At 40.0% G+C, this 27,542-nt stretch overlaps 1 protein-coding gene across 5 annotated transcripts in view; it reads right to left on the minus strand.

Moving 5' to 3' along the window:
* The window catches only part of ACC (acetyl-CoA carboxylase), a 131,240-nt gene that overhangs the window by 78,071 nt on the left and 25,627 nt on the right, over positions 1 to 27,542 (minus strand). For all 5 annotated transcript variants that reach the window (XM_068393109.1, XM_068393105.1, XM_068393106.1 and 2 more), the window contains exons 2-15: positions 23,290 to 23,441; positions 14,583 to 14,712; positions 14,122 to 14,289; positions 13,517 to 13,648; positions 11,095 to 11,309; positions 10,384 to 10,593; positions 5,530 to 5,700; positions 5,156 to 5,318; positions 4,568 to 4,730; positions 3,873 to 3,982; positions 3,448 to 3,592; positions 2,946 to 3,173; positions 2,350 to 2,500; positions 421 to 670 (exon numbers count right to left, since the gene is read on the minus strand). In XM_068393109.1, coding sequence (XP_068249210.1) covers positions 421 to 670; positions 2,350 to 2,500; positions 2,946 to 3,173; positions 3,448 to 3,592; positions 3,873 to 3,982; positions 4,568 to 4,730; positions 5,156 to 5,318; positions 5,530 to 5,700; positions 10,384 to 10,593; positions 11,095 to 11,309; positions 13,517 to 13,648; positions 14,122 to 14,289; positions 14,583 to 14,712; positions 23,290 to 23,400 — 2,347 coding nt within the window. In that variant the 5' untranslated portion in view covers positions 23,401 to 23,441. The remainder of the gene's footprint in view (positions 1 to 420; positions 671 to 2,349; positions 2,501 to 2,945; positions 3,174 to 3,447; positions 3,593 to 3,872; positions 3,983 to 4,567; positions 4,731 to 5,155; positions 5,319 to 5,529; positions 5,701 to 10,383; positions 10,594 to 11,094; positions 11,310 to 13,516; positions 13,649 to 14,121; positions 14,290 to 14,582; positions 14,713 to 23,289; positions 23,442 to 27,542) is intronic.

Below are 27,542 nucleotides of genomic sequence, written 5' to 3' on the forward strand. Positions count from 1 at the left end.
TCTTGGACATAGAACACATCTTATGAAATTCAAAGGGTTAAGCCCTAAAGTTTTATTAACCCTTTTACCCCCAGGCTATTTGGAACTTTCCAACCCTTAACCCCCAGGGGTTATTTTTTTTCAAGCACATTTTGCAGTATATTTTTTTTAAATTGCTCTAACAGCCTTAATTTTCGTCATAGAGAGGTCAGGTTGGTCTCATTCTCTTGGAAAATGCCTGAAGTTTCTCAAAAAATTATCAAAAATATGCAAAAAAAAAAAAGTAAATAGCAATTTTTTGCAAGGACGTACCGGTACGTCCATGGGGGTAAAGGGATGAATTTTGTGAAACGTACCAGTACGTCCTTTGGGGGTAAAAGGGTTAAGATAAACCTAAGCATAATGTAAAATGGTTATAACATAAATAAAAAAAAAACTCACCATTCAAAACATTATCTAGGATCCCTCTACTTGAATGATATACATGATTCAATTTTTCATCTTCCCTGGGGGATGGTGCTTTATTCAGAGAGAATCCATTAGTGTAGGGTTGTGCCTTAGTGATTCTTGTTGAATCGTCAAGTTCCATTCTGGCAATTATATCACCAGCATTAAGCACAGCTCCTGGCCGTTTTAGTTGGTAGACACAGCCACATTCTGCGACTGTTAAAGTCATCACCATCTTCATACTCTGTGAGAACAAAGATAACATGTGAGAACAAAAATAACATTAACTATCATATCTTATGAATTCTATTACCAGCAACAACTTGCGTACAATCCTAAAAGATAAACAGTATCATGACAATTCCCATCTATTGCCAAGATAACATTTTGATATTGGGTGATACACATGGGAAATAATTGATAAAATTCCTACAACACAAATATATAAAAATCTAAATTATTTGTTTTACCACAAATTCTTCATCCATACACAGCCGACATCCAGTCTCCATGTGTCCCAGACATTATTCTTTATTGCAACATGACAGAAAAGGGTGGTAATGGATGTATGCATATGCAGCCTGGATCTAAATGTTTGCTGTAACTGCCTTCCTGAAGCTCTTGCAAGCATGTCATGATGTCAACAATTTAGCAGTGCACTATTCCTAAGACTGCACTGCAGTAGCTCCTAAAATAATTCATTACATCATTCTATATTTTACATATTTTTTCATCTACAACTTACATCTCCATATCAAGGCATATGGTTATTAGTGATTATTCTTAAATATCCATATCAAGGGATACCTGTATGCTAACATACTCAGGAATTTTGAACCTAGGACATGTGCATACAAGTTAACAAAGGACATGTGCAGACAAGTTAACAAAAGAAAGTACTGTAAGTGCAATTCACCAACTCTCTCTGCTAAAAGTCTCGAGTCAGATCTATGTCTGATGATCTTCTCAAAGGCTCATATGGAGTACATATAAGAGACTTGAGAACATGCGTCACATCTTACTTCAGGGACCTGAGGTCGACAAGTGGGAAAGATTACTCAAAGCTCTCCACGGGCATAGAAAACTCCCACAAAAGGTCTATGCTCTTCAATCGGAAGACAAGACTTAAGGCTGAGCAGCAGCCTCCTACAACTGCAACTGTGAGGCCCTCCTAAGCTCAGATCAATAAGTAAGTCCACGATCTGTGCTAGAGATGCTAACAGATCGAGATACCACTCAGCTTGTGGCCAACTGGAAGCAACCGGGTTCATTGAAACATAGTGTGATGAAAAAATTTGTTGATCATCCAGCAAATCAGACTGAACAGGGAAAGGTTCAAACTTCCAAGTGATCCCTTGGGTGGTTTTGCTAACACTACCAATGGATCTCGAACCGGGAACAGAAAGAACACTGGAAGCTTCCTGTTTAGCTGTGCGACAAACAGATCGATTCACCGTGAGTCCCACAAGGCAAGTAGCCTTTCTGCTACGCAGGGGTGTACACTCCAACTCTGGGTTATCTGCTTCTGTTGATACTAGGACAAGGACCGGTACCTTCAAGGTATGGGAATCCTAAGCGTCCTGATCCCATTCCTCAGACCTAATAACACCCTCTACAATTAAGAGACTTTTGTCCCAAGGACAGAACCAGGAACATAATCGAGGGTCCATGAAGGGCCAGCTGGTTACCATCAAGGAGAAAAAGATTTCTAGCAATGATGAAGCCAGATACAGATGAGGTACTACGTACCATTCCCTGTTGTTCCCGTAACTCAATGATTTCAAAGGCCGTTCCAGCTCCTATGAAGAAATTCCCAATTTTAGAGGATGCTAAGTTTGTATATTTCTACAAACAAACAGTTCCTTCCAAAAAATATATAACAATTGCCTTCCCAAAAATACACAAAGAAAATAACCTTAGTACCTCAATTTCTGCATATGGCTGCCCAGCAAATAAATGACTTCCATCTTCCTGTAGGTAATTGAGTAGCTTTCCAGGTGCTGAAGACCTTAAAACCGTAGGGTCATTTTCCTTCTCAAAGACACACGTTTGGTTGCCAATTGTAACACGGTACCTGTTTAAGTTGACTCGTTTAGAAATTGAATTTACAAGAATGGTAAAATAGGGGTCACACTGCAATAACTAATTCAACTGATGAAAATACTTTATAAACAGAATCATAAGGATGATTTGACTATTGGATAACTTTCTGATTGATAATTCTTTCAAATTTCCTCATAACTGCATCAATAACTACAAAGAGGAAAGTGCCCTGAAATATAACAGTTAAACTGTGCCTCTTGAGATTTATGGTGAAAATTTATTGAGGTCCCACACAATTGATTGACTCATTTCAACCATAAACAAGACAATAAAATATGGATATACTGTATGCTTATATATTTACCTTAAGCAAACAAAATCAGATAAAAAAATCAGCATTGTAATGCATTGTAATGAGAAACTACGACTTTTAAATATTTCCTTGAACTCCAACAAAAGGATTATACAATACTTACTTGTCTACTTCTTCTCTCAAATATGTAACAGGGCTGATACCATCGAGGGAGAGAAGTAGTCCACCATCACTCATTCGGTTAAAATCAATGACTTTGTGACTGCTATTGAGTGCCAAGAAATACTGTGACGGACCTGACTGCGTAACTCGTACATGGTATTTCACACCTTCAGAAATCAAATCCACTTCTACCTCATTACTAAGAGATTTAAGAGGTAGTACTTGGCCTCTGTAAAATAAGATTAAAAATTATTTGATATGCACTTTCTTCAAATGCCCCGTTCACAATCTTTCGAAACTTGAAATTCAATCATAAAACAGCATATGACTACTGAGCAGATTATTTTTCAACTGATATCAAATATACATAAATCATAAATTTAAATTTTTCTTATTCACCAGATATGAGCAGAATTAGTTTATCAAAGCCGGTCATATAATTAACATAAAGTTCATAATGCTACATGGAAAATTCAATGAGAAATCTCAGTTGCAATACATACTTTTCGAGAGAGGTCTGGAAGATGTTAAAAGCATCTTGGATTGTGTTATCAGCAATGAGCACAGAAGCACATATTACACCCATCATGGTATCTGGCTTCTTGCCTTTGACTTGAGCTGCTATGAGCTGATCAAGCCAGCCAGTGTCTAGAATGAAATAAACAAGTTTTACGGTATTACAAAATCTGTTGTTTCCATGCTTACTTTCAAATAAGCTATTAAATTAGAAGCACAAGCAGCACAGACCAAAAAGGAAATTAATTAAACTAGTATATATCTCATCATCATTACCTTCTTCGACAAACTACCATGGTATTACTCCCCAAAATAATTGTCTTATCTTCTTTGACAAACCATCATGGCATTTCTCCCCCAAAATAACCATCCTAAATTATTACTAAAACCAAAATTTGTATATTCAACATACCTATAGTATTATCTTGGAACTTGTCAGTTTCCAAAAGTGTGATTAAATACTCCACTGTAGTTCTGAAGTCTCCTCGAATGGATAGTTCTTTCAGTGCTATCACAAGATTCCTGCAAAATAATAATAATAATAATAATAATAATAATAATAATAATAATAATAAGAGTAATAATAACACAATGCATAAACAAGGAAAGTTGACACTTAACAAAACAAAAACAAAACAAAACTTACAAAGAATAGGAAAATTCTGTCATGCCAAAAATATCAACTTACATTTATGATTTATTTCTCTAAGAAAATATAATTTTACATTAGTCCACAATGTTGAAGAATCCTATAAAATTCTTTGCAACAAAGAAACCCATAATGCATGCAACATGGAGACCCATAAAGCATGCAACATGGATAGCCATAATGAATGCAACATGGAGACCCATAATGCATGCAACATGAAGACCACTTTAATGCAGCTGAACTAAGAGTTTAAACCTTAAAGAGGGAAAAGTGGAGTAAAAACAGTTAAAAAAATTAGACAGCCAGATAAAAATAAGACCAAAATTAATGGATAAATAAGAGAGAAAAAAGCAATGTATGCAGTATTACAGGGACACTGCAAATAAAATCCCCAATGTCATCTTTAGTACAACGAACAAGAAACACTACAATGCGCAAAGAGATGAGGAGTTACTTACTCTCTCGCTGCTTCTCTGTCTTCACCCCAAGAGAAGCAATGACCAAACTGAGAATCAGCATATTCGTGTAGTCCTCCCGAGGCAGACACACTGAAGTAGCCCCAAACATTCTTTCCAGATCTGAAGTTTAACTCTTGCACTGTTCCAGAGCTAGGTTTGAATCCTGAAGAGCACAACAACTAAATTTAACAAAAAATTCTAAGTCGCTTTAAATTTTGATGTTAAGATACCAGGAATAAGAAAAAAAGAAGATAAAGGTCCTATTAATCTACATTTTCTCAGGCTGTTCTGAATGACATTCAAATTAAATGCAAACCAATTGTTGCTAGCAGCTGGATAAATGTGTATAGCTCTAATCAACATTTTGTAATATTATTAGTTATGGAAGTTGAGAATAATGCATTAGACTGAATTAGTTCTGCAAACTGTCACATCATAAAAGCAGAAACTAAGTTTAACCATCACAGTAACCTTACAGAATATCTAATTAAGTTTCCTTTATCACAAATATATTTGCTGAAGAATTTTCGATACCTAGAATGCGGATACGGGAATTATACAAAAACAGAAACTGATATCCAATCTTACCCTCATCTGGATTTTCACTAGTAATACGTGCTGCAATACAATGTCCCTTAGGCACAGGTTTCTTTTCTGGCAGGTCAAAGTTTATGACATTGTCATCCCATGGCGAGTTGCCATACAATACGCGAACACAGCGAATTCGATGCAATGGGATGCCCATGGCAACCTAAAAAAAAAAAAAACTTTTTGTTCTCACATCCATGAACTCATTTAAAAAGTTCATAGAATAATTTCTTCTCACAAAAGTAAATTTCCATCCCAAATAATTATTGCTATACAGAATACTTTATACAAATAAAAAAAATCTATTTACAATATTGTTCAGTAATTTACTCGCTAAAAGTACACTACAGTTTCTACCGCTCTTCATATGTTACCTGTAATTGTGCAGCAGGAAGATTTATGTCTGTTATCATTTCTGTACAAGGATGCTCAACTTGCAGACGGGGATTAAGCTCAAGGAAATAAAAATTACCATCGTTGTCATAGAGATACTCTACAGTTCCAGCATTAACATAACCCACAAGTTTTGCTAACTTGACAGCAGCCTGAAAGAGAATAAAAAATTATGGTGTTAACTTGATTATGAAACTTATTAATTTTAAATATTTTCTATTGTCAGACACCCCAAACTTCCTAGAACAGTAAGTCATTCATAAGTGCAAGATTCTTTAAGGTAACAAAGGTCCACCATTGATAATTCGGTACCTCCTTTATTCAGGAAATAATTTTGGAAACCAAGTGAAATGGAATAATTACAACGAAATTTTTGATATCACATCATTCAGGCTGTAAGCCTGCTGGAGTGTTAATATTGCACAAGCATTACTCTATTAGATACTACCGCTAGAGTCATTGGGTCCTTGAACTGGCCAGACTGGATCCTCCTCTCTGGTTACAGCTCATTTTACCATTGCCTACACATACACCGAATAGTCTAGCCTATTCTTTACATGTGTGTTGAACAAGAGATGGTAATAGGTGCTAGCTTCTTTAAAAAGAAAGATAAGAATAAGTATACGTGGGTAAGAGTGGCAAATGGAAGAGTAGTAGAAAGGGCATTAATGGATTATGTGTTGGTAACTAAAAGAATGTTTGGAAGATTGAAAGACGTGCACGTGTTTAGGGGTATGGCTAACGGTATGTCTGATCATTTTTTGGTGGAAGGAAAATTAGTTGTAGCAAAAGAGTGGGGGAATAGAGTAGGTGGATGTAAAAGGGAGGTAGTGAGGATTGAAGAGCTAATAAAACCGGGGGTAAAAAGTAAATATCAGGAAAGGTTGAAAATGGCATATGATGAGGTGAGAGTAAGAGAAACTGGTAATTTAGAGGAGGAATGGAAGTTAGTAAAAGAAAATTTTGTTGGGATTGCAAGTGATGTATGTGGCAAGAAGGTTGTTGGAGGCAGCATGAGGAAGGGCAGTGAATGGTGGAATGAAGGAGTGAAGGTGAAAGTGGAAGAGAAAAAGAGGGCTTTTGAAGAATGGCTGCAGAGTAATAGTATAGAGAAGTATGAAAAATATAGAGAGAAAAAGGTGGAAGTAAAGCGCAAGGTACGTGAGGCAAAGAGGGCAGCTGACCTGAGGTGGGGTCAGGGACTGGGTCAGTCATATGAAGAGAATAAGAAGAAGTTTTGGAAAGAAGTGAAGAGAGTAAGGAAGGCTGGCGCAAGAATTGAAGAGACAGTGAAAGATGGAAATGGAAGGTTGTTAAAAGGAGAGGAAGCAAGGAAAAGGTGGGCGGAATATTTTGAAAGTTTGCTGAATGTTGAGGATAATAGGGAGGCAGATATAATTGCTGTTCCAGGTGTTGAGGTGCCAGTGATGGGAGGTGAGAATGAGAGAGAGATAACAATAGAGGAAGTGAGGAGAGCACTAGATGAAACGAGAGTAGGAAAAGCATCTGGTATGGACGGTGTGAAAGCTGAGATGTTGAAGGAAGGGGGTGTGACTGTACTTGAATGGTTGGTGAGATTGTTTAATATGTGTTTTGTGTTGTCAATGGTACCAGTAGAATGGGTTTGTGCATGTATTGTACCACTATATAAGGGTAAGGGAGATGTGCATGAGTGTTGTAATTCAAGAGGTATTAGTTTGTTGAGTGTAGTTGGAAAAGTGTATGGTAGAGTACTGATTAATAGGATTAAGGATAAAACAGAGAATGCAATCTTGGAAGTACAGGGTGGTTTTAGAAGAGGTAGGGGTTGTATGAATCAGATTTTTACAGTTAGGCAGATATGCGAGAAATATTTAGCAAAAGGTAAGGAGGTGTATGTTGCATTTATGGATCTGGAGAAAGCATATGATAGAGTTGATAGGGAAGCAATGTGGGATGTGATGAGGTTATATGGAGTTGGTGGAAGGTTGTGGCAAGCAGTGAAAAGTTTATACAAAGGTAGTAAAGCATGTGTTTAGAATAGGAAATGAAGTGAGTGATTGGTTTCCGGTGAGAGTGGGGCTGAGACAGGGATGTGTGATGTCGCCGTGGTTGTTTAACTTGTATGTTGATGGAGTGGTGAGAGAGGTGAATGCTCGAGTGCTTGGACGAGGATTAAAACTGGTAGGCGAGAATGACCATGAATGGGAGGTAAATCAGTTGTTGTTTGCGGATGATACTGTACTGGTAGCAGACACAGAAGAGAAGCTTGACCGACTAGTGACAGAATTTGGAAGGGTGTGTGAGAGAAGGAAGTTGAGAGTTAATGTGGGTAAGAGTAAGGTTATGAGATGTACGAGAAGGGAAGGTGGTGCAAGGTTGAATGTCATGTTGAATGGAGAGTTACTTGAGGAGGTGGATCAGTTTAAGTACTTGGGGTCTATTGTTGCAGCAAATGGTGGAGTGGAAGCAGATGTACGTCAGAGAGTGAATGAAGGTTGCAAAGCGTTGGGGGCAGTTAAGGGAGTAGTAAAAAATAGAGGGTTGGGCATGAATGTAAAGAGAGTTCTATATGAGAAAGTGATTGTACCAACTGTGATGTATGGATCGGAGTCGTGGGGAATGAAAGTGATGGAGAGACAGAAATTGAATGTGTTTGAGATGAAGTGTCTGAGGAGTATGGCTGGTGTATCTCGAGTAGATAGGGTTAGGAACGAAGTGGTGAGGGAGAGAACGGGTGTAAGAAATGAGTTAGCGGCTAGAGTGGATATGAATGTGTTGAGGTGGTTTGGCCATGTTGAGAGAATGGAAAATGGTTGTCTGCTAAAGAAGGTGATGAATGCAAGAGTTGATGGGAGAAGTACAAGAGGAAGGCCAAGGTTTGGGTGGATGGATGGTGTGAAGAAAGCTCTGGGTGATAGGAGGATAGATGTGAGAGAGGCAAGAGAGCGTGCTAGAAATAGGAATGAATGGCGAGCGATTGTGACGCAGTTCCAGTAGGCCCTGCTGCTTCCTCCGGGGCCTTAGATGACCGCGGAGGTAGCAGCAGTAGGGGAGTCAGCATTATGAAGCTTCATCTGTGGTGGAAATGTGGGAGGTTGGGCTGTGGCACCCTAGCAGTACCAGCTGAACTCGGTTGGGTCCCTGATTAGGCTGAAGGAACATAGAGAGTAGAGGTCCCCTTTTTGTTTTGTTTCATTGTTGGTGTCGGCTACCCCCCAAAATTGGGGGAAGTGCCTTGGTATATAGATAGATTCTTTACATATTCCCCTCTGTTCTCTGTGGCTACTTTCCTCTTAATAAGGGTAGAAGAGACTCTATACCTACGATAAGCAGCTCCTTCAGGAGAACGACACTCCAAAATCAAACCATTGTTCTCTAGTATTGGGTAGTGACATAGCCTGAAAGCAGTAGAGGAGTAAACTCACTTCTTTCTCTTATCAATTTTCCCCTTAGGCTCTGCAAGACAAAGAGTCAAGGTCTGAGCGACCCTCAATGACGAAGCTCCCTCAAGGGGATAAAACATATAAGTTGCTCCAAAACACTGGAGAATACTTTCAGAGGGGAATCAGCAAGCACACTGGCTGGTTATTATAACCCGAGACAAGGGTTGGGGTCATAGCACAGGGAGCGAGGGAGCCACAGGCAGCACAGGTCTGCACAGCACTGAAACAATTGGCACAAAGGTGACAGGCACCAAGGTTACACATTCAGGTTTCAATGGCCCACAGGCTTCTTACATCCAACTTTAAGCTTCAGCACTATAACCACTGGTGCAGGAGACTTCTTTTACCCTTTTGGCACCAGTGCAGCCATTACCACAGATGTGGGAGCATTCTTTACAGCCCTATCGGCCTTGGAACCAACTGCAGGGATCACCACTAAGGTCACTGGTGCTGGGACCACCAAGCTACCAGCTTCCTCAAAAAAGACATTGAGGGGCTACCTGCAAGACCTAAGGAGGGTTTCCACTCATCAGCAATCCATAAGGAAGAGCTTCAAGCACAAATTGGAGTGCAGAAATCATCTCACACTCCACCATCCCTGAAAAAAATCTGCAATGTAGGTCCTACCCCTCCCTGTTTCTGAAGCCTGTTTCTGAAGCATATTCCCCAGGACCAGGCCAGGGGTACAAAACCAGAAGCTACAGCAAATGACAAACTCGATGGGGAGCGCAAAGTGCTAAAGTCTTTATGGTATTGTCATGAACGTTGCCAAGAATGACGCCAAAGAAGACTTGCCTTCCAGTTCCCAAAATAATGCCCGCCTTAATGGGAGGCCATAAACTACACCTAAGGAATGGGGATGATCGCAAATAATCAGGACCCTAAATTGCAAAGTGAGTGGATCTACTGCTAGTTTAGCCATGAACTGATGCAGTGTCCTGGTTCATTTCATTATCAACAAGAGCCCAATGTCAACTATTCAAACTAAAAAGTATGACAAAAAGATTAAAAAGGTTGGATAGGACGCTACAACCGTACTTATTTCGGCAGAAGAGAAAAGTGAAGTCTTTGACAGGAGAGTGTGCAGGGCAATTCACCCCGCTCACAACCAGTCGATAACTACCGTGTTACAATTTTAATGGCAGTTCCAGTTCTGCTGAAAACATTCCCTATCTTAAAAGACAAAAGGTTCACATACACATAGGAAAAAAATCTAAATTACACCTGACTGTATCTTTAATTCCCTATTTTAAAAGACAAAAGGTTCACATACACGTAGGAAAAAAATCTAAATTACACCTGACTGTATCTTTAATTCTATGTATAAGCACATGCTGAGCCATCTTACCCTCACAGAACTACTTTTACCACATCCTAAAAGAATATAAGGGTAAATCACATATACCGTACCTGTTCCATTTTACGGAAGACATCAGGGTTGGCTATAACACACGGGGCCTCTTCAATAATCTTTTGATGTCTTCTTTGTACTGAGCAATCACGACCAAACAGAGAAACTGCGTTACCGTAAATATCAGCGATTATTTGTACTTCTAAATGACGTGCATACTCGGCCAGTTTCATGATGAAAATAGGGGAACCAGGAACTTCAGCTTGCACCTGCAAGACAAAATTTCATGTTAACAAATTAAAGAATCAGTTGTCAAAACTGAAAAATTTAATATAATTATTCTAATAGCTGATAAAAATATTCAAAATAAAAGCATAGAATACTACAGTACTGTATACTCTACAGAAAATGATTCTCTAACAGGAAATGAAAAAGAATAGGAATGAAAGAAAATGAGAACAAAGATCAAGGTTTACTACACAGAGTAAATTTCTTGAAAAAAAAAAAAAAAAATTGAGCATAAGCAAGATATAAGACTTCCAAATAACTTTACTATGAACAGCAACTAGCTGTTATAAAAAAAAAAAAGGAAAAACAAAAAAATTTATATAATTCGTCTCGTCCAATGAACTGCATCAAGCCATTATAAAATAAAATAAAAAAATTCTTATATTGTTCGTCCAGGCACCAAAAGGGGAGGGTTATAGAAATACCACAGAACGGTGAATACTATGAAAATAGAATGTCAGAAGACATTTCATGAGACTAACCTGTCTGAACAGAGCTGGGAAATTGCCTTCTGATACTGCTTTGCGAATTCCTTTCCCACCACCTCCTTCCGAAGCTTTAATCATTACAGGAAATCCTATTTTTTGAGCAGATGCCAACGCTTCTTCAACAGTTTCAACACAGCCTTTGCGGCATAGTTCACGAGGTATATTAAGGCGTTTCCCAGGTACATGCTCAGAATACTCAACTTTCAGACCTGAAAAAGATATAAAATAATTTATTTTTAACTTGACACAATTTCAAAAGCAAAATCTGTTATTCCTCTTACTACAAAATTTTGAATCACTAATCAATTGTACACACTTTTATACTATATGAAAAGATGATAAATTTACTTCTTACAATCTTGACTAACCTTATTCATGAGTATTTCACATTTTAAACACTATAACCTAAGCAAATTACAGTACTGTACTGAAACCTGATTTCCTAATTCAACAGCTGTAGGTCATTTTGAATCTCCATCACTTGAAACTCTAAACTGTAAATTAACCCTCTCTCCCATGATAACAAGCCTACATGCATATATTTTCTAAAACATAAACACCGATTTCTTTACACAAAAATAATCACCACTCATTATAACTAATACTTGAATAACATAAATGTCAATATATAAATTCAATAGTACTAATAAGTGTCTACTTCATTTACATGAACATTGGTTCAATTTCTATACCTAATGACAAATAAATATAAAAAGTAATTTATAATTTTCCTAGCTATACAAACCTATGTCCTTTAAAATAGAAATATGTCTTCAACAAACTGTTAACAAGATACTGTAGTTAGTTAATGACAGATGCCATGTGAGGAAGCCACATCCACCTGCCTATCGCAGAAGAGCAACTATTGCCCTGAGGCCTAGGACTAAGAGGGGTGGTTGAAGTAGGAAATTTAATTCAAAGAATTTAAATTTGTATAGGTAGGAAAAATACAAATTTCTTTTAAAATCTTTTATTTGTTCATATGTGTCCTTTAAACTAGGGAAATCTCACTAGTGGGTGAAAGTCCCCTAGAGCCAAACTGGAAGATTATTTTCTTTTCTTGAAATGTCATCCTTCCTGGTCCATTATAGGAGCGAGAAAAGAGTCTCCAACAACCTTCTAACAAATCATTTAAGCCTCAGCCATTACTGGCATTAAAATAAGCTTATCTCCTTAACATGGAGATATGTTGGAAGTTTCCAACCAGGAACATCAAGTGAAATGTTTGGTAGACAAAGACCCAACTTCCCCATTGCTAAGAGAATGGAGGAGTTGCTTCTTGGCAGATGAAATGCGCAAGAAAGTTGCCTAGTCACAAAACTCACCAACATAAGACGTCCAACCAGTGTGTAATGATGGTTGTAGCGTGGTACAAGAAAGGGGTATAAGAGCCAGTCATAATCTACCTCTAGTCTAGACGTATACCGAGCACGTTACCTTAGACGAGATGCATATTACTCCCAAGAGGGAGCTGGGAGCATTACACATGTACCAAAAAGCCACCCAAGACCTAAGGGAAAAAGGCCTCAAGAGCCTGTGGGTAACGTCCTTTAAGCAGAGGCAAAGAAGGTCGAAAACATTTAGCTTCAAGAATGCCAATAGGTAAATTGGAAAGCTACTGACAGGGTCAGGCTGGAGAGTTTTTCCTTGAGATCAAAGAGGTCCACTTTAACTATTACAAACAAAAGTATGAAAAGATCCAACAGTAAAGAGAACAGCAAAATGCTACATACGTACTTGTTGCAGCCAAGATCAACAGTAGCTACTCTTTGACAGGTGAGTGAACTAAACACCCCCTCTCGCAACCTGTCATTAACTACTGTAGCATGTTAACAATTCAATGGCCCTTGCAGTGCAGCTGAAGAAATATTCCTATTTTAAAGGATTAAAGGTTTGTATACAAGTAGGAACTAAATAACAAGGAAATGACAGGGCTTCTTTGGAAATTCCCATACAAGGGGTAATGCTTAAAGCGTACACAATACAAGATGCTATAGTTGGCAATAAATTTTCTTTGTACTGTAGTGTATCATTGGCGATAGCTGCATTATTTTTTTTACTTCTACTTCTCATGGCTGTTATTTGGCCCATTTTCATAAAACTTATTTAACCTCTTTATCTTTGCCTTATCCCATTTATAATTCTCATTCAAGAAATTGTTTGGGAGAGCCCGATGCGACTCAATAAATGTGTTAAAATACATATATTTTAGGATCTTAAAGCAGGTTACTTATCCATGAATTTAGGCCAATCCAAACATTTTAATAAACAACTGGGGTCAGCTGTACTTTGGTTTAAGAACAATAACAAATAAAATACTAAGTATATGCTTCTTGATAAAACTACTTCATACCAGTTACTACTGACTTACTATAATACATAGATCTTCAATAAGGCTAAAAAAATTACATCTTACCTGATCCTGACCAAGGAAGAGTTGGTATGTCTGCTGTTTGGGCAACAATGCTGGATGCAATTTTATCACCAAGCGCCCACATAGCCTTCTCTGGTGGGCCAATAAAGGCAATATCTTGTTTGAGCAATTTAGCTGCAAAGAAAGAAAAGAAACTACTCAAAAGTGCTGTAAAAGTAAAACATATTAGGAGTTGTAAAACTGTCCTCTAATCTCTTAAATGGTATTTAAATAAAAAGACTATTGACTTGAGTCATATCTTAACCCTTTTACCCCCAGGCTATTTGGAACTTTCCAACCCTTTACCCCCAGTGGTTATTTTTTTTTCAAGCACATTTTGCAATATAGTTTATTCAAATTGCTTTAACAGCCTTAATTTTTGTCATAGAGAGGTCAGGTTGGTCTCATTCTCTTGGAAAATGCCTGAAGTTTCTGAAAATATTATCAAAAATATGCAAAAAAAATATAAATAGCAGTTTTTTGCAAGGACGTACCGGTACGTCCATGGGGGTAAAGGGATGGGTTTTGTGAAACGTACCAGTAAGTAAAAGGGTTAACATAGACATCCACTTTTGATCTGAAGTAACATTAACCATCAACAAACTTACCTGGCAATTCAGGATACTCCGACGCATGACCCCAACCAGCCCAGACAGCATTGGCATTACAACGTTTCGCTGTGTCAACAATGACTTTCACATTGGCATAATTATTGTTGTTTGCCCCTCCCGGTACCATCACAGTGTCATCTGCCAATTTGATATATTCTGCTCCAGCTGTAAATATAATAATATCTTATAAGTATCATGTTGAGTAATCTAATACTTGAAAAATAGGATTCTATACAGAAAAGTGCGTATTTTATGCAATACTGCTGTCAAATAGCACCTGCATATTTGAAATAATATAGAATGACACAATATTATATGCCATGTAATTACTTATTTATAAGTTGATTAGATTCATTCAGCCAATAAAAAGAATTAATCATGATGCAATAACATTTTACTGTTCTGACAATCCACAAAAAGATGTTAAATGTTGAGAAAAATTACGGTATACAGTATACCTTTCAAGTCCTCCGGTGTGACCATTCCAATGAAATGGAATGCTCTGTCATTCCTAAACACTTCATAAGCCCATTTCCGTATGCTTCGCATACACTTAACTGCAGCAATGCCATTGTTTGCAATAAGGATCTGAAATATGTTATTTTTATTAGTAAAATAAATTTTTGAATATACTTACCCGATAATCATGTAGCTGTCAACTCCGTTGCCCGACAGAATTCTATGGAGGGATACGCCAGCTATCACAATACTAGAAGGGGGTGTACTTACCAGCGCCACCTGTGGCCAGGTACTATAGTACTTCTTGTTGACACCTCCTCAATTTTTCCTCGGTCCACTGGTTCTCTATGGGGAGGAAGGGAGGGTCGATTAAATCATGATTATCGGGTAAGTATATTCAAAAATTTATTTTACTAATAAAAATAACATTTTTCAATATTAAACTTACCCGATAATCATGTAGCTGATTCACACCCAGGGGGGTGGGTGAAAACCAGTGTACAAGATTAAAGGATAGCTAAGTATCCCATATTTCATATAACAGTTATCTCAAATAACAATGAAATAATAAGTACCTGGTAAGGAAGTCGAATTGAACCGTTACTCTGCCTCTTTTTTAAGTTCGTCTTCCTTACTGAGCGCAGCGTTCCTCTTGGAGGCTGAATCAACTCAAAGGTGCTAAAGTATATAGGGCTGCAACCCCTACTAAAGGACCTCTACACAACCTCTAACCCAGGCGCTTCTCAAGAATGAATTGACCACCCGCCAAATCAAAAGGATGCGGAAGGCTTCTTAGCCTACCGTAACAACCATAAAAACAACAATAAAAGCATTCAAGAGAAAGGTTAAAAAAGGTTATGGGATTAAGGGAATGTAGTGGCTGAGCCCTCACCTACTACTGCACTCGCTGCTACGAATGGTCCCAGGGTGTAGCAGTTCTCGTAAAGAGACTGGACATCTTTAAGATAAAATGATGCAAACACTGACTTGCTCCTCCAATAGGTTGCATCCATTATGCTCTGCAGAGAACGGTTTTTATTAAAGGCCATCGAAGTAGCTACGGCTCTTACTTCGTGGGTCCTTACCTTCAGCAATGCAAGGTCTTCCTCCTTTAAGTGAGAATGGGCTTCTCTAATCAGAAGCCTTATACTGTATAATACGAAACCCCGTTCTTGGACATGGGCCTCGAAGGTTTCTTGATGGCACACCATAAGGCTTCTGACTGTCCTCGAATAGGTTTAGACCTATTAAGATAATACTTGAGAGCTCTGACAGGGCAAAGAACTCTCTCTAGTTCGTTACCTACCATGTTGGAGAGGCTAGGTATTTCAAACGATCTAGGCCAAGGACGTGAAGGAAGTTCGTTCTTTGCTAGGAATCCGAGCTGAAAAGAACATGTTGCAGATTCGGTCGTGAAACCAATGTTCTTGCTGAAGGCATGAACCTCACTGACTCTCTTAGCTGTTGCAAGGCAGACGAGAAAAAGAGTCTTGAGGGTAAGGTCCTTGAAGGAAGCTGACTGGAGAGGTTCGAACCTAGGTGACATAAGGAACCTTAAGACTACGTCTAGGTTCCAGCCTGGAGTGGGTAGACGACGCTCTTTAGAAGTCTCAAAAGACTTAAGGATGTCTTGAAGGTCCTTGTTGGAAGAAAGGTCCAAACCTCTGTGGCGGAGAACTGAAGCCAACATACTCCTGTACCCTTTAATCGTAGGGGCTGAAAGGGATCTCTCATTCCTAAGATGTAATAGGAAGTCAGCTATTTGGGTCACAGAGGTATTGGTAGAGGATACTGAATTGGCTCTACACCAGCTCCGGAAGACTTCCCACTTAGATTGGTAGACTCTACGAGTGGAAACCCTTCTTGCTCTGGCAATCGCACTGGCTGCCTCCTTCGAAAAGCCTCTAGCTCTAGCGAATCTTTCGACAGTCTGAAGGCAGTCAGCCGAAGAGCGTGGAGGTTTGGGTGCAACCTGTCTACGTGAGGTTGACGTAGAAGGTCCACTCTTAGAGGTAGAGTCCTGGGGATGTCGACTAGCCATTGAAGTACCTCTGTGAACCATTCTCTTGCAGGCCAAAGGGGAGCAACCAGCGTCAGCCGTGTCCCTTCGTGCGAGATGAATTTCTGCAGAACTTTGTTTATTATCTTGAACGGTGGGAATGCGTAAAGGTCGAGATGGGACCAGTTCAGTAGAAAAGCATCCACATGAACTGCTGCAGGGTCTGGAACTGGGGAACAGTACAGCGGAAGTCTCTTGGTCATGGAGGTGGCAAACAGATCTATGGTAGGTTGACCCCACAAGGTCCAAAGTCTGTTGCACACACTCTTGTGGAGGGTCCATTCCGTGGGAATGACCTGATTCCTTCTGCTTAGGCGATCTGCTGAGACGTTCATGTTGCCCTGAATGAACCTCGTGACTAAAGTGAGGTTTTGACTTCTTGACCAAATGAGGAGGTCCCTTGCGATCTCGTATAGGCTCCTCGAATGGGTCCCTCCTTGCTTGGAGATGTAAGCCAAGGCTGTGGTGTTGTCTGAGTTCACCTCCACCACCTTGCCTAGCAGGAGGGACTTGAAGTTCAGCAGGGCTAAATGAACAGCTAGTAGCTCCTTGCAGTTGATGTGGAGCGTTCCCTGTTCCTCGTTCCACGTTCCCGAGCATTCCCGTCCGTTCAAGGTTGCACCCCAGCCCGAGTCCGATGCATCTGAGAAGAGATGAAGATTGGGGGTCTGAATAGCCAAAGATAGGCCCTCCCTGAGAAGGAGATTGGTCTTCCACCACAAGAGAGTGGTCTTCATCTCTTTGGTGACTGGGATAGAGACTGCTTCGAGAGTCAACCCCTTGTCCCAATGAGCTGCAAGATGGAATTGAAGAGGGCGGAGGTGGAGTCTCCCTAGCTCGACGAACAGGGCCAGTGATGAAAGGGTCCCTGTGAGACTCATCCACTGTCTCACCGAGCAACTGCTCCTCTTCAGCATGCTCATGATGCAATCTAGGGCTTGGCTTATCCTTGGGGCCGATGGAAAAGCCCGAAAATCCTGACTCCGAATCTCCATTCCCAGGTACACAATGGATTGGGAGGGAATGAGCTGAGACTTTTCTATGTTGACTAACAGACCCAGTTCTCTGATTAAGTCCAAAGTCCAGTTGAGACTCTCCAGACAGCGACGACTCGTGGAGGCTCTCAACAGCCAGTCGTCTAAGTAGAGGGAGGCTCTGATGTCCGATAAGTGGAGGAATTTTGCTATATTCCTCATCAGATGCGTGAACACCATAGGAGCTGTGCTTAGGCCAAAACACAGGGCTTGGAATTGGTAGACAACCTTTCCAAAAACGAATCTCAGGAAAGGTTGGGAGTCTGGATGAATAGGAACGTGAAAGTAGGCATCTTTCAGGTCCAACGAGACCATCCAGTCCTCCTGCCTGACCGCTGCTAGGACCGACTTCGTCGTCTCCATCGTGAACGTCTGCTTGGTGACATACGCATTGAGCGCGCTGACGTCCAGCACCGGTCTCCAACCTCCTGTCTTCTTGGTCACCAGAAAGAGACGGTTGTAGAAGCCCGGGGATTGATGGTCCCGGACTATAACCACTGTCTTCTTCTGCACAAGAAGCGACACCTCCTGGTGCAACGCTAGCCTCTTGTCCTCTTCTTTGTAGTTGGGAGAGAGGTTGATGGGAGATGTGGTCAGAGGGGGTTTGAGGCAGAATGGAATCCTGTAACCCTCCCTCAGCCAACTGACAGACTGTGCGTCTGCACCTCTCTTTTCCCAGGCTTGCCAGAAGCTCTTGAGTCTGGCTCCTACTGCTGTCTGGAGATGCGGAGAGTCAGTTTTTGCCTTTAGAAGCCTTGGAACCTTTCCTAGACTTGCTCCTGGAAGAGTCTGGACGGGAGCTTCCTCGGCTGGGGGCTCTACCACGAAAGGGCGGTACGAACCTCGTAGCAGGAGTATCAGCCACTGGGGTGCGATAAGTCCTGGGGACTGAGGTAGCAACCTTAGTCTTACGAGCCGATGAGGCTACAAGATCATGTGTGTCCTTTTGTATCAGGGCAGCAGACAAGTCCTTAACCAGCTCTTCGGGGAAGAGGAACTTCGAGAGCGGAGCGAAAAGGAGTTGAGACCTTTGACAAGGTGTAATGCTGGAGGAAAGGAAGGTACATAGCTGTTCCCTTTTCTTAAGAACCCCTGACACAAACATCGACGCAAGCTCGCCAGATCCATCTCTAATGGCCTTATCCATGCAGGACATTAATAGCATGGCAGAATCCTTGTCCGCAGGGGAGGTCTTCTTGCTGAGGGCCCCCAGGCACCAGTCTAGGAAGTTGAACATCTCAAATGCTCTAAAAACACCCTTCAGGAAGTGATCAAGGTCTGAGAAGGTCCAGCAAACCTTAGAGCGCCTCATTGCTGTTCTACGAGGCGAGTCTACCAGACTTGAGAAGTCAGCCTGGGCAGAGGCAGGTACTCCCAAGCCTGGTTCCTCTCCTGTGGCATACCAAACGCCCGCTTTAGAAGTGAGCTTAGTCGGAGGAAACATGAATGAAGTCTTTCCAAGGTGTTGCTTAGTCTGCAACCACTCCCCTAAGATCCTTAACGCTCTCTTAGAGGACCTTGCTAGGACTAGCTTAGTATAGGTAGACTTAGCTGGCTGCATGCCCAGCGAAAACTCAGATGGCGGAGAGCGGGGAATAGCAGAGACAAAGTGGTCTGGGTATACCTCCCTAAACAGAGCCAAGACCTTACGAAAGTCAATCGAAGGTGGAGAAGACTTGGATTCATCCACGTCTGATGAGGGATCCAGGTGTGCCGCCTCATCATCAGACGCCTCATCACCAGAGTGTAGCGAAGAGATCGGAAAGGTATGCTGAACAGCAGAGTCAGCACGAGCTGGAACAACAATATTAGTGGTTTCCTCTTCAAGACTCTGTTGAGGGAACACCTGAGGCTCAGACTGCAAAAGCTGATCAAAAGAAGTAGCAGAAGGTAGGCGCATGGGTGGAGGAGGTTGACTCCTAGCATGAGTGGCTGAACTCAAGGGTTGCGCTTGCTGAGCGGAAGGCGGATGCGCAGTAGCAAGTTCCTGAGGAACGAGTTGAGGTTCCTGAGGTGTGAGCTGAGCGCGATGAGGTAGTGGCTGCGCAGAACACAGTAATTGTCTCGCGAGTTGAGGCTCCTGAGGCGCAAGGCTAAGGTGTTGTGGTTGCCTTGAGGAGGGTTGAGCTCGCTGCAGCGAGAGCTGAGGAGACTGACTCATGGATGGGAGAGGTTGTAGTACCTCAAGAGAGTGTTGCCTCACTGGTGGAACTGCAAGTGGAAGCGGAGGAAGTAAGGAATGATCTTCCTGTTCCCATTGCTGAGGTTGCCTTAAGGAAGGCGGAGGGAGCTGCACACCACTGGAAACAGTAAACTCAGAACGTGCTAAGGTATTCTGAGGAGCCTCAACATCGTACGCCTGGCAGGCAGTACTGCGGTCAGGCGGAGCGAACGCAGGAGGAGGTGTAACCTGCTCAGCCTGACACTCACGCATCAGGACCGCAAGTTGTGACTGCATGGACTGCAGTAGAGTCAACTTGGGGTCGGCAGACACTAAGGTCTGCTGAGGTAAAGCCTTAACAGCAGAGATCTGTTGTGGCAGAACCTTACTCCTCTTAGGCGGAGTGCATTCAACTGATGACTGCGGCGAGTCAAAGCTGAGCCAATGACTGCAGCCCGGTTGAGTTCTTGAGGTTTGGACTCTGCGTTTGAGTGGTCTCGAGACCTGAGTCCAGCGTTTCTTCCCTGACAAATGCTCAGCAGACGAGTAAAAGACGGGCTCAATCGTCTGCAGGTGGGAGTGACGGTCTCTGGAAGACACGCCCGCAACCACCGAGGATACTTCTGTGCGCCGATCAAGGCCTGCCGAACCCTTTTGCCCTTCGACATTGCTTCTCCCCTGGGCTTGGGAGCTTGCAAGAGGTCCCGGACTGGGAGGACGACTGGCACGCACAGAAGTATCCTCACGCACCACACTGACACTGACACTAGCACTTGGCACTGCACTGACACTAGCACTCGTCACAGCACTGGCACTAATTCCACCCACTGCACTCTTGACCTTAAGTTCCTTGACTTCGGCCATAAGAGACTTATGATCACTTACCACTGACTCTACTTTATCGCCTAAGGCCTGAATGGCACGCAAAACAACAGACATATCAGGCTGAGGGCAAATAGTAGGTTCGGGGGTAGCCACTACAGGGGTAGGAAAAGGTAGGGGATCATGAGGTGAGGAAAAAAGTGAAGAGTGAGAAGAACTCCTCCTAACTCTCTCTCTCTCTAACTTGGTTGAGTACTTAAGAAGACGGACAAAATCAAGTTCCGAAAGTCCGGCGCATTCCTCACATCGATCTTCTAACTGACAGGGCCTTTCCCTACAGTCAGAACAAGCGGTGTGAGGATCTACCGAGGCCTTCGGAATACGCCTATTACAAGACCTACATCGTCTATGGGTGGGGGCTTGTGAAATGTCAGACATCTTGAATCAAAAGAGTTAGCCAAGTGGGGTTTCAAAATCAAGCAAAAGATCGTTAACCGTTAAATCAGGACTAAATAATAGCTATCTAAGCTAATATAGAAGTTTTCCAGTAAAGCGACAGCCGAAATCTGAGAGAATACTTCACCAAAAGCCGTGAAAATACTCGAAGATCATAAGCGTATCCCAGAACGTCTTGCCGGAAGCACGACAGAGGAAAAATTGAGGAGGTGTCAACAAGAAGTACTATAGTACCTGGCCACAGGTGGCGCTGGTAAGTACACCCCCTTCTAGTATTGTGATAGCTGGCGTATCCCTCCATAGAATTCTGTCGGGCAACGGAGTTGACAGCTACATGATTATCGGGTAAGTTTAATATTGAAAAAATAAGTATTCAAATTGAAATTTCTCATCACAGTATTTCACTGACTGAAACCACTATAAAGTCAGATCAATATTAAAAGAAGGATAAATTTCTATACCTTTACCTGTTATGAAGAAATGAAAATTAAACCCTTTTCCTGTTCCAAAATGCATCCCTCTAATCTCATTCATTTTTCATGCTTAAATTTGAATAAATGGCTGAGGGGTAAAGCAAAAGAAATCTTAAGCCATGTCCAAACAAAATTTATTAAGATGATAAAAAGAGGAGGCCACTGCTGTGATGGGGAACCACAAGGGGGGGGGGGGGGGGGCTACAAAACCTGTTCATTGCATATACAGATGTTGTTACTCTCTTTACATCAATTCCATCTCCTATATGTAGATCTAGGTTTGCTGAATGCCTTAATAGAGATCTAGCTAAAACTAGTGCATAGTGCAAATTATGGGGCATTAAGTTGAATACTAACAAAACTCAAGTATGATTGTAAGTAGGTCAAGGACAGTGGATCCTAAACATCCGGATCTCAGCATTGATAATGTTTCTTTAACTCTGTATGACTCAAAATTTTAGGTGAGATTCTTGAAAACAAATTTAATTTTGAGAACAACTTTAGGTCTGTTTCTTCTTTAAATGTACAAAAAATTAGCTTACTGAAAAAGTCTTGAAAGATTTTCGGTGATCAATGTATTCTGAAGAAGTGTTTTAATTCTTTCATTCTACCTTGTTTCAAGTATTGTTCTCCTGTCTGGTCTTCAGCTGCTGATTCTCCTCTTAATTTGTTGGACAGGAAGTATCCTACTTCGTTGCAAAAGATTTTTCATAATTCCGACCATCCTTTACATTTAGATCTTCCCAGAGTACCACCCTGTTCGTAATACTAGTTATGCAGTTAATTCTAATAGTCATGCCTTCTCCATAATGAGGCCCAATACTACACAGTATTCTAGAAGTTTTATTCTAGCTGTGATCAAGTTGTGGAATGATCTTCCTAATCGGGTAGTAGAATCGGTAGAACTTCAAAAGTTCAAACTTGCAGCAAATACTTTTATGTTGAACTGGCTGACATAAGTCTCTTTTTATAGTTTATTTATGAAAGATCTGTTTTCAAAATATCATAATTGTTCATTACTTCTCATATAGATTATTTTTCTATAGCATCCTGCAATCCAACTAGGGTTATAACTAACTAGTAATAACAATTATAATAATAATACCTCACTTGATTCCTCGAATATTTCAAACTAAAACATTAGGTCTAATTATCATGAAAACAAAACTATTATTATGTCTTCTTATAATAGGGAAAGTTATTCAGTATAACTCATTCATATAAAATCTACCATAAATCAAACACTAAACCACAATAACCATATACAGGTACTCCTCACTTAAGGACGTACTCATTTTATGACAACTCGGAGTTACGACAGCTTTATGACCGATTCGATGTTTAACAAAAATCTCTCAAAGTTACGATGAGCGGGGAGCGCATTGGCCAAGAGAAAGCCTATTCAATGCCGATAATCTAGTACAGGCTAGGTTTAGAAAACCTTGAAATCCACAGCTTAAACAATAGCTACTATATAGAAAAGATATAGTTCTCTGTATAATACATGACTAAAAATCAGTGCTATCAGTCAAAATAAAAAAAACAACTCGGTTAACAACAGGGTCGCTGGAACGGAACCCTGTCATTAAATGAGGAGTACCTTGTACTATAGTATTGTACTCCAATATACTAAATGTACATAACAGGTTATTATTACAATGCATATAATACCAAGTAAAAATATAACCAATAGTCACTTACTCTTGTAATAACTTTTTTTCCTCCAAATTTCTTGACAAACTCCTGTGGTGTACTAAATGAGAACTCTTTGTGATCAGGAGGACGTATATATCTCTGTTCTACTTCTGCCATTTTTGCACATAGGTCGCTTTCAGGTTTTTCTAACAGATCATCTGAAATGGTGAGATAATATGATTATTACAATTGGATTAAAATAATGAGCAATAAGTTCCGCATTAAACACTTTGGGAGCCGCACTTATGTTTTACACAATTTAAATAACTATGTTGCAAATTTTCATTAACCACCAATCTGAAAGGTACTTTACTATGGTCAATTTTTTTTAGTGAGGCAGATTTGCACCAACTCGCAGGGGTGCCCTTTTAGCTCGAGAATAGTTTCCTAATAGCTGATTGGTCATTAGTACTTTTGTCCGAATACTTCCGACCAATCAGTTATCAGGAAACTTTCCGAGCTAAAAGGGCACCCCTGCGAGTCGGTGCAAATCTGCCTCACTAAAAAAATCTGACTATAGTTACAAAATGTTTTGGACGGGTAATAAACTATTTTCTCATAAAGAACCTTGTGAACATTGACTCAAGTGCGACTTTCTTTCCATTTGAAAGAGTCAAACGTATGGCACAAAAACATAACCACAGTACAAGAATCAAAATTATAAATCCAAAGTATCATCGTGAGAAAAAACTCATGATTCTGTTAACCCTTTTACCCCCAGGCTATTTGGAAATTTCCAACCCTTAACCCCCATGGGGTTATTTTTTTTCAGGCACATTTTGCAGTATATGTTTTTTAAATTGCTCTAACAGCCTTAATTTTTGACATAGAGAGGTCAGGTTGGTCTCATTCTCTTGGAAAATACCTGAAGTTTCTCAAAAAAATTATCAAAAATATGCAAAACAAATTTTAAATAGCATTTTTTTGCAAGGACGTACCGGTACGTCCAAGGGGGTAAAGGGATGAGTTTTGTGAAACGTACCAGTACGTCCTTTGGGGGGTAAAAGGGTTAAAAAATTTTAATAGTAAAGTTAAAAATAATCACTCAGTCGTGCCATAGGTTAGGTTAAGACGCAGCTCTGTAATCACCAGGATAATTAAAAAACTAATCCTAATGAATTAGTACTAGGCATATATTCTCCTCATATGATATATTCACCAAAATCATACAATCTCTGATCTTTCCTTCATAATTTTTTACTATAGCAAGTGCTGAATTACAGTTTCCTGCTGTATTATTGTATTTTAAGTATTTTTATTTATATCTGCTGGAATTTCATGATTCCTTAACCCTTTTACCCGCAAAGGACGTACTGGTACGTTTCACAAAACACATCCCTTTACCCCCATGGACGTACCGGTACGTCCTTGCAAAAAATTGCTATTTACAATTTTTTGAGAAATTTCTGGCATTTTCCATGAGAATGAGACCAACCTGACCTCTCTATGACAAAAATTAATTGTTTTAGAGCATTTTGAAAAATATATACTGCAAAATGTGCTTGAATAAAAAATAACCCCTGGGGGTTAAGGGTTGGAAATTTCCAAATAGCCTGGGGGTAAAAGGGTTAAGTATTTTTACTTATATCTGCTGGAATTTCCTGATTCCTTAGTGTGTATGGCTAGCCGCCCTAACCCATTCACTAAAGATATCAATAAAAAATCAATTTCAGAATAATAGCATGTCAAAACTACTAGTGTAATCCTTAATCGAGTTTATATTATGTAGATATTTACAACTTTTCCTCTGTTAATATAACTCTAAGTACTTTCCTCTACACAATTTTACAATTTCCTTTCTTCTATGCAACTTTTGCCAGCAATTCTCCGCTGTCGCAAAATAAAAAATTTACTTAATTTTCCCTTAAATCAGTAATACCATTTTCTATGAAAACTAATGTCAATAATATACTGGAGTTGTAGGGAAATCTAATGGGGTATGTACTAACCTAAGGTACCCAACCAGACGTGGACCTGTATCTTCATAAGGCACCCAACCATACGTGGACCTAAATCTTCCTAAGGTATCCAACCATACGTGGACCTAAATCTTCCAAAGATACCCAACCATACATGGACCTACTGTAAATCTTCCTAAGGTACTCAACCAGACGTGGACCTAAATCTTCCGAAGGTATCCAACCATACGTGGACCTAAATCTCCCTACGGTACCCAACCATACGTGGACCTAAGTCTTCCTAAGGTACCCAACCATACGTGGACCTAAATCTTCCTAAGGTACCCAACCATACGTGGACCTAAATCTTCCTAAGGCACCCAACCATACGTGGACCTAAATCTTCCCAAGGCACACAACCATACGTGGACCTAAATCTTCCAAAGGTATCCAACCATACGTGGACCTAAATCTTCCTAAAGTACCCAACCATACGTGGACCTAAATCTTCCTAAGGTACCCGACCATACATAGACCTAAATCTTCCTAAGGTACCCGACCATACATAGACCTAAATCTTCCTAAGGTACCAAATCATATGTGTGTCCTTACTTACCAGGGGGAGGAGCTTTGCCCCCTTATAAAGTATTTCTTTTTTTATGTGACAATGTAACATTTCGGGGAAAATTTGTATGGAAGAAATTAAATTTAAAAGAACGAGATTGTACAAATAGAAATACCTAAACATTCATAATAAATTGAATTGGCAGTAATAATAACAAAGCGAAGTGAGGTTATGAATATATACCTATACTACAAATACACGAAATTGACTTAAGCTAGGCTAAGTGACGAGCCTATGCTGAAAGCAAGCTTAAAGAATAGGTAAAGTAGGGTATGTATTAAGGTTAAAGAAACATATTCCTAGACTTAATACCTTTCAATTTAGCCATAGATGAAGTTTGGAGCCCAATCATTTATTTACCTACAGGAAACCAGCCCACATACCTTAGCATGCCGAAGGAAACACTATTCTAAGAAGGACAAATCTTACGACCACTAGCTAGAAAACTTCATTTAATCCCTCTCCTTCAATTAAATAAGTAGATAAAAGAAAATCCTACCTTTAAAATGGATTTCTATGTGTAGAGGAGAGAGTACAATAACCTTTTCACCCTTTAACAGGTGAGACTCAAGTATTGTATACAAAGTTTGGGTTCGTCTGCTGCTGCAACTCACTGTGACAGGGTTGCCAGGTTGGACTTTTTTTCCGGCCAAACCCCTCAATTATGGCCTTTTTTTCCGTGCTAAATATCTCAATTTGGCCTTTTTAAAATGGAATGGCCATAAATGCTATATTTTTGTCCCTTTTCTACTAATGGTTTGGCCTTTTAAAGCTTCCGTTGTCTAAAAGTTAGGTTTCTTTCGTTTAGAAAATCTGGTAACTATGCTCACTGATACAAAAGATTAAACTCGTATTACATAACAGATGATGTAGAAACTTACTCTTTTTAATATATATAGTTACTTCCTCATTACACGAATGAATACTGATTCTATTATGATTTAGATTTAAAATGGATTACAGTGAAAGTTTGTAAAAAATTTAGTTTCCGTCGTTTCATTAATCCATATTTACAAATAGGATTTAACGCTAAACATTGCCAGTTTCTTAATTTGTTCTGAAGCTTTGCGACCCATAATTAAGTTTTGTTTAGCTAATTTTAGTATATTTGTGTAACATGATGCAGTATATTTATTTTATTAACTTAAGTTCGTATTAAAAGGATTAATTAAACTTGTCAAAAACACTACCTGCCAACTTAACTGAGTTGCCAGCAATTCAATAAGATATTTTGTATATATATCTTTAGAGAACGATACAATGACGAAAAATAGTGTACTATCTTCTGAAATATTCATTAAGAATAAACTCATATAATCAATTCATACAAATAGTCTAAAATCTTATAAAGCCGAATATTAGTAGCTGGCACCATTTCGACCACTTACTATGGGCTGTTTCTCGCCTTATGTCACCCCATCCCTGACGTCATAGCACTACGCAATTCAGGGTTGCCAGGTTTTCTAAATGAGAAAAGGTCAATTTCTAATCATCAGAGGCTTTAAAAGGTCAACCCATTAATAGAAAAAGGTCAAAAATATAGTATTTAAGGCTCGGCTTTTTTCATATTACTAAAGGCCAACCTATTTAAATACAAAAGGTCAAATTTGAGGTTTTTTTTGGCCGGAAAAAAGGCCAAACTGGCAACCCTGAATAGCATGTGTCATTAAGGAATTTCATTGTCCTGGGACTATGTCAGTAAATAACGGATCAATTTGAGAGACAGATGTAATAAT

Source organism: Palaemon carinicauda, chromosome 19, assembly GCF_036898095.1.
Source record: "Palaemon carinicauda isolate YSFRI2023 chromosome 19, ASM3689809v2, whole genome shotgun sequence".
Taxonomy (NCBI): Eukaryota; Metazoa; Arthropoda; class Malacostraca; order Decapoda; family Palaemonidae; genus Palaemon; species Palaemon carinicauda.